This window comes from Bombina bombina, chromosome 2 (assembly GCF_027579735.1).
Source record: "Bombina bombina isolate aBomBom1 chromosome 2, aBomBom1.pri, whole genome shotgun sequence".
NCBI lineage: Eukaryota > Metazoa > Chordata > Amphibia > Anura > Bombinatoridae > Bombina > Bombina bombina.
In genome coordinates, this window is record NC_069500.1 from 138,322,073 (window position 1) to 138,334,329 (window position 12,257).

A 12,257-nucleotide genomic window follows, 5' to 3' on the forward strand; every position below is an offset into this window, starting at 1 on the left:
TCATGTTGGAATGTCCAAGTACGTCCCATGCGCAGCTTCCGGGCTGATGAATGCAAATTTTCCTCCAGTATTGTTTGATAACATACTGCATTCATCTTGCCATCAATTCTGACCAAATTTCCTAGCTCACACATCCCCCAAAACATCAGTGATCCACCTCTGTGTTTTACAGTAGGAATGGTGTACCTTTCATCATAGGCCTTGTTGACTGCTCTCCAAATGTAGCGTTTATGGTTGTGGCCAAAAAGCTCAATTTTGGTCTCATCACTCCAAATGACTTTGTGCCAGAAGGTTTAGGCTTGTCTCTGTGCTGTTTGTAAGCAGGATACTTTGTGGCATTTACATAGTAATGGCTTTCTTCTGGCGACTCGACCATGCAGCCCATCTTTCTTCAAGTCAGAATACCATAGTAAAGAGGGCTCAATCCTCTCTGGGTGTAAACATGAAAAAAGCCATATGTCTTAAAAAATAGACATATTTTAACGTGTAAACTTTGTAATATAATAGTATGTTGGTCAAACGACGCGTCCACTAAAGAAAAGATTTTTGGAACGTTTGCACTCCATTGAAGACATTGAGTCAGATACCAAAGTTGCTCTTCACTTTTGTAACTATCATAATGGTGAAGGCTAATTTTGCAGTTTCAGGGTATTCAACATGTAGGCCTTGTTGACTCCTCTCCAAATGTAGCAGTTAAAGAGGAACCTTTCTGTGTGCTTTTTTTTCACTGTGAGACTAATACAGCTTGAGGATTACGTGCTGTTCCGGCAAGGACCGCTGCCTGTGATCTTGGGTTAGCGTGTATAGCAGACGGAGGAGTTTTTTAAAGCACTGGGCTGAATATAAGGATCCGGAGCACTTACCATGTTTTCTTTTTTGTTCATCATCTTTCTTCAAGTGCCTCCTTAATGTGCATCTTGAAACATCCAAACCACATGTTTTCAGAGAGTCCTGTATTTCACCTGAAGTTATTTGTGGGTTTTTCTTTGCATCCCGAACAATTTTCCTGGCAGTTGTGGCTGAAATTTTAGTTGGTCTACCTGACCGTGGTTTGGTTTAAACAGAACCCCTTATTTTCCACTTCTTGATTTGACTTTGAAAACGGCTGATTGGCATTCTCAAATCCTTGGATATCTTTTTATATCCCTTTCCTGTTTTATACAGTTCAACTACCTTTTCCTGCAGATCCTTTGACAAGGAGTCCAGAAACTCATTCACAACAGATCACAGGTGAGGATGGTTACTTTTAATAGCCATTCAAACCCCTTTGTGTCAACTTGTGTGCATGTTATCAGGCCAAAATCACCAGGGTATGTAAACTTTTGATCAGGGTCATTTGGGTAGGTTCTGTTGTCATTATGATTTAAAAAGAGTAAACACAGTTGATTGATAATAAATGGCTTCAGCCAAACACTAACCATGAGTGAAAGAACAGTTTTTGTGTTATAATTCATATTCTCTGAAAAATGGCCAAGAAATCATAAATTCTGCCAGGGTATGTAAACTTATGAGCACAACTGTATATGCAGCTACCAATCAGCAGCTAGAATCTAGGTTCTTTGCTGCTCCTGAGCTTTCCTAGATAAATCTGTCAGCAAAGGATAAGAGAAGGAAGCAAATTAAATAATAGAAGTAAATTGGAAAGTTGTTTAAAACTGTATTATGTATCTGAATCATGAAAGAAAATGTTGGTGTTTCATGTCCCTTTAACTTTTTATTAACCAGGAAGCATTTTTCAGATATTTGGTTCATTAGTTAATCTGTATCTTAAACTTCAAAAAAACTTTGTAGACTGCATAATTGGTGTTTCTCATATACCCATTGTAATATAAGCCACAAGACAATTTGTGGTCGGCAAGTAAATCACTATGATAGATTTATTTTTCTTAGTATAAAAAACAAAAGCTCCTCATTATAATAAATACATGTTACATGCCACTCTCTTACAAATGTCTCTACAGCTTTAATCTAGTAATAGATCTTTTCTAACTTTGACTCAAGCCATGCGGCTTAATACAATTGAGCACATATATATTTCTCTGATGCCATCAGTTTTGGACAAGAGTTTTAAAAAGTTGCTAGAGCTTTGTATTCCTGTCTGTTCGTGACAAACCCGCCACTGTACATTCATATAGAGCAGTACAGTCTTTGCTACCGGCAGTCCCTCTGTGACAGAGAGCCTGTAGGCTGACATAAAGTGCAGCCTGTTGTGAACTGCTAAATGGGTGTCTGCCAAAAACTCAGCAGACAGAACTAATTGGGGTGAAAAAGGATTTTTGTGCCCTCATCTCTCTCTCCTAGTTTTTTTTTTTTACAAGACGGATATTGTTAAAGTAACTTGTTTATGTAAGATTTGTCTGCATCTATTTTCTCATTGCATGAATCATTTTTAACTTCAAGTCTTGCACCGCAGGTCACTGAGCACTTCCACATGGCGACTGGCACAGAACCAATCTCAAGACACGCAACTCATCACAGTGGATGAAAAAATGGTAAGGCTCTTTTTTTTTTTTTTTTTCTTCTGTGAGTAGCTAACGTCTCACCCCGAGGGGCACTTGCAGTACAATAGCCATTCAGAGTGGTGTTCCATGCTCTTCTAGGAAATCCATGCAAATATGACTTACTAGACAAGAAACAGTCAACTTTTAAGAATGTGTTTTTTTTGTCATTACTGGTGTTAAACAGTACGACTATAGAATGCTGGCATAGTCTTTTTTTTTTTCTTTTTTCATTATCCTCTAGATTTTGTTGGGTAATCATCATGTGTGATTTAAATAGTTTCCTTATTTTCATTATTCATTGTGGTTAAGCTATCAGTTAAAATTGTTAAATATAATTAATACTAATGAAGATTTTGTTTGTAATGATGGTCTACACATTTTTTTTAAAGAGGGTACAGATTTTGTTGCATACTGACAATTAGATGATCTTATTCACAAAAATAAATATGATGATAAAAAAAACACATTTTTTATGTATTCTGTTTGTCAAATTTTATTTTTGAGAGGTAATGATTGTTCTACTGTTGAAACCCCACAGTATTGTTGTTTTCCTGGCTGGCAGTACATTATGCATTCTTCTGTGTTGTCTATAATATACATTATGTATGCTCTGCAAATGACTTGTAACTAATTACAGTTTGCGTGTAATAAGGATGTGTTTGTCTGCAATTAAAGTACTGTGTAAAATATTTGTATTGCAAGCACATTAAAGGGCCATAATACCCAAATATTTAAACACTTGAAAGTGATGCAATATAGCTGTAAAAAACTGACTAGAAAATATCACCTGAACATCTCTATATAAAAAAGAAAGATATTTTACCTCAAAAGTTTCTCAGTAGCCACATCCCATTGTAAAGGACTTCTAAGCAGCAAATCAATATGTCTGTCCCGGGACAGCGGAAGGAGCGAGTTTACGTGCACACTCATCTTATTTCCCTATTCAGTGTAAGGAAGTTTACAATAAAATCTCATGAGATCACAGTAAAAGAGTTCATGACCTCAGCACTGCTGATGCTGATTGGCTGCAGTTCATTTCTTCATTTTTTTTTTTTTTTATACCTGCAGCTGGGAGCAGCTGAGTATAACTTCTTACACAGAACTTACTCTGCTGAGCTGAGGAGATTGTGAGGTAAAATATCTTCTTTTTTACATAGAGATGCTCAGGTGAAATTTTCCTGTCAGCTTTTTACAGTTATGCTGCATCAGTTTCAAGTGATTTAGCATATGAGTATTATGCCCCTTTAAGAAATGTTGATATTTTGCGCTTTTTTTTCTCAAACTTCCAAAATTTGCTATTGGTTTAGGAGATAACACAAAATTTTTAGGAGCATGTTCCTATAGTGCTGAAAATCATTACTTTTTTTGTCCTAGCCATCATTTTTATACATTCTCCACTCATGTGACCATCATGTGACCTCACATCTTGTAGAATGAGGAAGTAGTGGAGGTCTCTTATGGAATTTCAAATTCATTGGGCACTAGGAAATAATTTGTGCTTATGTTGCGTAAAAATGTAATGGAGGCGCTATCTCTGTCCCTGTGGGACTTGGAGGTACAGTTGAGCCCTCATTTGAAAGAGAATAAGCCCTTACATTTACTAATGTAAATAACATTAATATTGTTTTATGTAGGGGAAGGGTGTCTGTTACAGTGTCCATATCTCCTCCACACCTTTACTTAGAGGTGCATTAAAACTCCAACTTGAAATTAGGGAATAGAATGTGATCACTGTGGTGATACCCTGCACTGCCAAACACTGTGAAGACTTTTAATAAGAGTTTGGAGGTCTTTCAGAGACCTTATTTCCTGTCTAAAGCACACAAAGAGCATGCAAAGACTCACATAATATAAGCAGTGTTTTCCCCAGGGTCTATTTAATGGGTGCACCATGCTGCTAAAATTTAAGCCAATGTTAAGCTAAAATTAACCAACATTAAATGTTCTCAATGTTTGTTGCACAAATTATCATTAAATCAATTAGTGTTACATTTAGCAATTGATCTGTGCTTTGGATAGTTTAAGTAACAATAAATAACAAAATTTTTATATTGCAATGTATTACACTTCCCCCTCCTGACTACTTCATAATGCCATCCGGCTGGCAACATTTTCTGCGGAGAACACTGTAAAGCAGTATTTCCCAAACCCAGTCCTCAGGATCCTTACTCAGGCCAGATATTCATTATATCTTAACTAGAGCACAGGTGAAACAATTAGCTCACCCATCTGCTGATTATTTCACCTGTGCTCTACTTAAGATATAATTAATATCTGGCCTGAGTAAGGGTCCTGAGGACTGGGTTTGGGAAACCCTGCTGTAAAGGGACATGAGACCCCTGGTATTCTTTTTGTACAGCTGCTGTGTTATCTTTTCTATGTCAAATAGTATTAGTGCTATTGTGTCAACTTATGGTTCTTGCAATTCTAAAGAAACCCCGTATCATCCTCTAAACCTATACAAATACACATTAATACCTCTTGTTTAAAGAGGGGAGTTCCACCATTCATTACTTTGCAACTGTTGTGATTATATTATTAATAATGATCACTTACTGCTGTTCGTGTCGGCATCCATATGTTCTAGTTTCCGATATCAGGAAAATGGTGAAATAACTGGGAGAAATTGGGGAATGGGGACTGGAAAAACGGTAGCATGTCGTAGAAGAATGTTGCAGTGTTCTTAGGTGAAAGTTGTTCATTTTATCCTACACTGTTTGTGAGTAGGCATTGTGCTATATTTTAATTCTAGAAATGTGTGTTTTGAATATAAAATTCTTAATAGTATTTATTTAGCATTTAATGTCCCACATTTTGCAAACGAGAGAACCTATACCTTAACACCTCATGGCAGAACCTGCTGAGATCTGAGATATTATTGCAGAAAATGCAGCATGTCTGCAGAAAGAATGAGACACGCAGGGACTTTTAGTGCTTTGGCTTTGCGCCACTGCTCCATGCTTCTCTTCAAACAGCATTGTGCTCTGGCTGGACTGTGTAAGTTTTCCTTAACACAGTACAGCTAGAGCGAAGTGCTGCTTGAAGTGAACAGTCAAATATAGAATAGCCTTGCAAAATGGGCAGCACATTGATGACGAATTGTCATGTGTTTTTCTGCACTGTTCACTAGCCTTTCCCAGGCTGCAAACTTCGACTTCTGAATGCAAAATGTTCTTTTCAGAAATGCAACTTTTTTATTTTATTTTTACATTATACTAAGGTGGTTAGACCAAGAGCAAAGGAAACCAATTTATTCAAGAGACATTCTAAAAACTTAAATTCTTTTTTTTTTTTTCTCTGCAGCTAACTTGCAAAGCAGTTTTCAACGGTTGCAATGCATTTCAAACGTCAACAAATGTGTTTCAACTTTAAATGCCATTAAGAATATTTAGGAGCCAGAGATACTTTTAGGAGCCAGACAGTGGTATTTATGTATAGATATATTGAGAATAACACAAAAGGTTAGGAGCCAGGGGTAAAATTCTAGGAGCCCTTGGCTCCTGGGTTTGTTGAGCCCTTTGATATAACTTTAAAAATAGTTTTATAGTTCAGTTAATCAGCAAATTGCAATTGAGATGCTGCTTTAATGTAACTGCCTAATTTAAAATTTCATTTAATTTCAAAATGACCTGCAGAAAAATGTTTACAAAAAATAATCTCAATGCAGAAAGTGTGTGTTGGCAATCTTCTTATAGCCTAGGCCATTTTTATGTAGAGCAACAATTCTTTTTTTCAGATCCTCAGAGAGTTCTTTGCCATGAGTTGCCATGTATGTTGAACTTCCAGTGACCAGTATGAGAAAGTGTGGAAGCGATAACACCAAATTTAACACACCTGCTCCCCAGTCACACCTGAGACCTTGTAACACTAACGAGTCACATGACACCGGGGAAGGAAAATGGCTAATTGGGCTCAATTTGGACATTTCTACTTAGGGGTGTACTCACTTTTGTTGGCAACGGTTTAGACATTAATGGCTGTGTGTTGAGTTATTTTGGGGGACAGCACTGTTATACAGGCTGTACACTCACTACTTTACATTGTAGCAAAGTGTCATTTTTCAGTATTGTATTATTACAATGTGAGGGGTGTACTCACTTTTGTGAGATTATGTTTGTGTGTGTGTGTGTGTATGTGTATATGTATATGTGTGTGTATATATATATATATATATGTATATATATATGTATATGTGTATATATATATATATATATATTTTTCACAAAAATGAGATCTGATGAAAGATCTAATTTTGATCTGAAACGTCATCCAATAAATGTGACACCTTTTTGTGCATAATTTTTTTGAGATATATATATATATATATATATATATATATATATATATATATATATATATATATATATATATATATATATATATAAAAAGAGAGTTCATAGGCATATGCACTCCCACCAACCGTTCAACTGCCAGGGTGCTTTCAAAGAAAATTCAAAAACTGTAGTAGGAAAAGCACTCACTGGACTTCAGACTTCAAATGTGACAACAAAATTTATTGCATCTGACATTTCGGGACTTAACACGTCCCTTCCTCAGAGGATGGGACGTGTTAATTCCCGAAACGTCACATGCAATAAATTTTGTTGTCACATTTGAAGTCTGAAGTCCAGTGAGTGCTTTTCCTACTACAGTTTTTTTATATATATATGTATATATATATATATATATACATATATATATATATATATATATATATATATATATATATATATATATATATATATATATATATATATATATATATATATATATATTGTTTGTAATAATAAAAAAACTGCTACCAATTAAACCAACATTAAAATACAATTAGAAAGACTTAGAAGTTAATCTAAGCACTTCTCTCTGCTTATCCTCCTTAATCTGTCTAAAGCTTTTGATAATGTCGACCACCATCTTTTGGTCCAAACCCTCCAATCCTTCGGCATTTGCAGCACAGCTCTCTTGTGGTTCTCTTCCCATCTAACTGTACCTTTAGGGCTCGATTTATTAAAGCCCTATGGCTGCAAGTTCTCACAAGAACTTGCTCGCCGTAATTTAACAAGCAGCGGTCACCAGACCACCGCTTCCCTAACCTCTTCGCCACCTCTAAGGTGGCGAAATTCAATCTCCGATAAAACAACAATCTCCGCGGTCAAGTCCAACCAAGGAGATTGACAACTCCTGCCCGCGCATGATTGGCTGTGCGCGGGCAGGGGGCGTGTGCAATGGTGATTACCTGCGGGTAATTTTCACCCCGCGACAGGTGAGCTGAGGCATACAGGGGCGCGTGTCCTCAGCTTTGATAAATTTAGCCCATAGTGTAGCCTTTTCTGGAGCATCCTCTGCCCCGTTACCACTTTCTGTTGGGATACCCCAAGGCTCTGTCCTCGGTTCCCTTCTCGTTTCAATCTACACATCATCATTAGATTACTTAAAGGGCCATAATACCCAAATGTTTAAACACTTGAAAGTGATGCAGTATAGCTGTAAAAAGCTGACTAGAAAATATCACCTGAACAGAAATATATTTTACCTCAAAAGTTTCTCAGTAGCCACATCCCATTGTAAAGGACTTCTAAGCAGCAAATTAGTATGTCTGTCCCGGAACAGCGGAAGGAGCCGAGCTTATGTGCACTCTCATCTTATTTCCCTATTCAGCTTAAGGAAGTTTACAGTGAAATCTCATGAGATCACAGTAAAAGAGTCCAGCCCATTTCCAATATTTGTAAATCCCCTTGCAAATCATTTCCATCCTACGCTGACCTAATCACCTTGCACACATTTTGTGTAATTTGCAAAAATATAGATGTTGTCATTTATAAAAATTTTAAAAAGAGCAGGGCTCAGTACCGTTCCTTGGGGGACCCACTAATTAATTTTATCCAATCCGAGTATGATCCACTTACTACAATAAGCTGCGCCCTGTCTCTTATCCAGTTATTTATCCATGAACTAACATTTTCAGGTATTCACATCCACTTAAAGGGATATGAAACCCAATTTCTTTCTTTTATGATTCCGATAGAGCATGCAATTTTAAAGGGACAGTCAACACCCATGAAAACGTTATCCCATACCTTAGATCAACCAAAAAAAAAAGAGCCTGTACCGCATCCCATCTTCAATAACACTAACGTTAGGTGGCTAATCTTCAATGAACATTTAGTTAACAACGGCAGATATGGTCGCCAAACTCCTCCCCCTGTTATGTAGGCGGCTTCTTCTCTAAGTCTTCAGCCAATGAGAATCAAATCCTCAGCTAGATTCTTTAGCCGCGTTCACGGAGACTCTGCTCTATTTCTAATAGCGAGCGTGCGCATTACAAATAGAAAGGTGTCCCTGTGAACGAGTATAGATTTAAAACAAGAAGCCTCCTACGTAACAGGGGGAGGAGTTTGGCGGCCATATCTGCCGCTGTTAACTAAATGTTCATTGAAGATTAGCCACCTAACGTTAGTGTTATTGAAGATGGGATGTGGTGCAGGCTCTTTTTTTTTTTTTTTTTTGGTTGATCTAAGGTATGGGATAAAGTTTTCATCGGTGTTGACTGTCCCTTTAAACAACTTTCTAATTTACTTATATAATCTATTTTTTTTTCATCCTCTTGGTATCTTTTGTTGAAAAGCAGGGGTGTACACTTAGGAGCCAGCCCATTTCTGGAGCACTATATGGCAGCACATTTGCCAAAATGTTATCCATTTACAAGAGCACTAGATGGCAGAACTTTTTCCTGCCATCTAGTGCTTCAGATGCCTACCTAGGTATCTCTTCAACACAAAATATCATGGGAACGAAGAAAATTTGATAATAGAAGTAAATTGGAAAAGTTTTTAAAATTTGTGAGTTTCATTTCCCTTTCAACAAAGTATAGCCAATCTTTGTTAACTGCCCAGTCATGTATCATCCCACCAGATTTCAGTTATGCTGATGATATCTTATTCCTCTTCTGCTGCTAAGAGCTCCAGCCCCCCCCCTTTCACCTGTCATGCTTCTTGCATTTGATGTCATATATTTAATTTTTATTTGCTTTTTATTTTTATAAGGCTCACTTTAATTTCTTTGCTCACTTACTTAGGATGAGGAAATTTCAACATTACACAACTTTTTAATTTTTTTTAAAATTTATTTTTTTATTCCAAATAGTAAGAAGAATTTTAAGAAATGCACTGGAAGTGATTGCATGTCTGTATCCTTCGAGGGATATGAAACCCTAGAGCGGAATAAGCGTGAATAGTTGATTCAAAGCTAGTCTCTACTTAATATATTTCAATGTGTTTATAAATTTAACTAATCCAAGATTTTAGGAATAAATATTTAATTTCAATTGTTTCGTAATATACATTTTTATTGGAGGTTATTTTAAAGAATAATATAAATAAATGTTATTTATAACCTGGTATATACTGACAGTATACAATTTTAAATATCTCTCTCATTAGCATTTGCTTCATTTCTTTGGTATTCTTTACTATAGGAGTAGCCCTGAGCCCACCTAGGGTATTCTCTTGGGGATACCAAGAGTACAAAATAAATTAGATGAAATTGGAAACGTAATTACAATTGTGAAAGAAAATCTATGGGTTTTATGTCCCTTCCGGTTCTGTACGTAAAGGTAATGGCTATGACATATCAATGGCATTGTTTTCAGAATTGACACTACCTGGACAATTCCTAACTAAAAATAACTTAAATACCCTACAGTCACCTTGTTAGTTACACACACACACATACACTGTAAACCTATATGCCAACATTTACCTTCCCATGATCCTCCTCTCCAGCATCACTGTCAGCAGTTACCTTTTTACACTAATCCCGGCTACGCACCTCCTGGCCATGGTTCAATCGCTCTTACAGCAAATAGAACAGGGAACTGTGATGCAGAGATAACACCAACTCCAGAGCTTACCTCCGGGAGCATAAGTATCCTGGTGCTGAGCCTGATCCAGGCAACTAGGGGAAGATGGCAGTCTTTCTAAGGCCAAGCCAGGTTGTAAGGGTTGTAAGGGTATAGGCTCTATCTCTAACTCTCCAGATCCTGCATCCCTCTAAACACAGGTTTCTCAGCTTCCCTCCACAGATGATTACAGAACTGCATATCATGTGCCCTGGGATGGCTGGGCTGTCTCGACTGCTCTCTGCCTACCTAACCAAGTCCCATCCCAAGTCTGCCCAGCCACCTGTCATTCAGAAGTAAAATACCCGCACATCTTAAAGAGGATCCAGCTCCTCCGGGTTCAATTTTATGTGTGGCTGACAGCGGCAAGTGGGGGGACCCATGGGTGTTTTGGGTGCCAGAGTCTAATTTTAATGCACCGGTGTTGCTGATTTTACTGACCACCCTAAATTTTAATCCATTATAAAGCTAATGTGGCCTAATATTACGTATTTTCATTCAATGTTTGTTGGACACATTGTCATTAAATCAGTTCATGTTAAATTATGTAATGAATTTGTGCATTGAATCGCTTAAAAGGCAATTATATTAGAAATTAAAAAAATAGGGCATGTAATTTTAAGACTAGTGACCCAGCTTCTCTGTGTGTTTAACTCCCAGAAAGGGATTAAACATACATATCAAGCAATTCTTGGGCCCACAGAGCACTGATGGTCCTGAGTGGAAACTACCACTGACCCAATCAGCAGTGCTAGTTGGAGTACCTAGGTGGCAGTTTCCTCTTGGGACCAGTAGTGCTCTGCGGGTCCTTAGCGGTACTTGTAAAGTGTGTTTAACTCCTTTAGAGGTTATACAGATAGAGGTTGTGGGGTCGCTAGTCTTAAAGTGACATGGTCTAAGATTTTTCAACTATAATGGCCTTTTAAATAATATTTATAAATAATACAGAGTGTTATAATATTGAAAAGTGTTACACAGCTTCTACACAGCTACTTCATTATGCCACTCCGCTGGCAAAATTCCCTGATAAGAACACAAATATGTATGTAGGCACCAATCGCCAGCGACCTCCCAGTAGTGCAATGCTGCTCCGGAGCCTACCAACGTTTGCTTTTCAATAAAGGATACCAAGAGAACAGTTGTTTTCATAGTAGTAATACATTGAAAAGTATCTTAAAATTTCTTACTTTATATGGATCTTAAAAGTTTAATTTTCACCTTTTTATGTCCCTAAATATTTTACGACATCAAAGGATATTTTACGGGTGACGTTCATTATATAGGAGGCGCATGGCCTGCTACTGTGTTGCAAGTAGGTTGGGTTCCACTCTAGAATTAGAACTATTTAAAGGGACACTCAAGTCGGTTTTAAGGCCCTTTCCAATTTACTTCCATTATCAGGTTTTGCACAGTCTTTTTATGTACACACTTTCTAGGGAACAAGATCCTACAGAGCATGTGCACAAGCTCACAGGGTATACTTATACTAGTCTGTGATTGGCTGATGTCAGTCACATAATACAGGGGGCCGGAAAATTGGAGAAAAATAAATTTGTCAGAAAAAAAGTGCGATTACATTGTCTTTTTATTATGTACTTGTGAATTATGTAATTCTACTGCATTGAGTGGTCCTTTAAGATGAGCGTTTTCACAAATACACACATGCATATAATAGTGCTTGAAACGCACTGTTTTTATGTACATGTATGTTACATTCTTCTTCCAGGTTCATGTGCTGTAAATAAAACTCACCCTGTGAACCCAAACATAACTGTACCAAGGCAATGTTTAACTTTGAATTAAGTTATTTAAATGTTAATGAGAATTCCATTTTAACAGGAGCTGCTGACTTGCTAATA

The 12,257-nt window shown here is 37.1% G+C and overlaps 1 protein-coding gene across 1 annotated transcript in view; it reads left to right on the top strand.

Annotated features, from left to right (window-relative positions):
• The window catches only part of NDUFS4 (NADH:ubiquinone oxidoreductase subunit S4), a 374,588-nt gene that overhangs the window by 23,508 nt on the left and 338,823 nt on the right, over positions 1-12,257 (top strand). Inside the window, exon 2 of the mRNA XM_053701271.1 lies at positions 2,414-2,492. Within this exon, the coding sequence (XP_053557246.1) occupies positions 2,414-2,492 (79 nt within the window). The remainder of the gene's footprint in view (positions 1-2,413; positions 2,493-12,257) is intronic.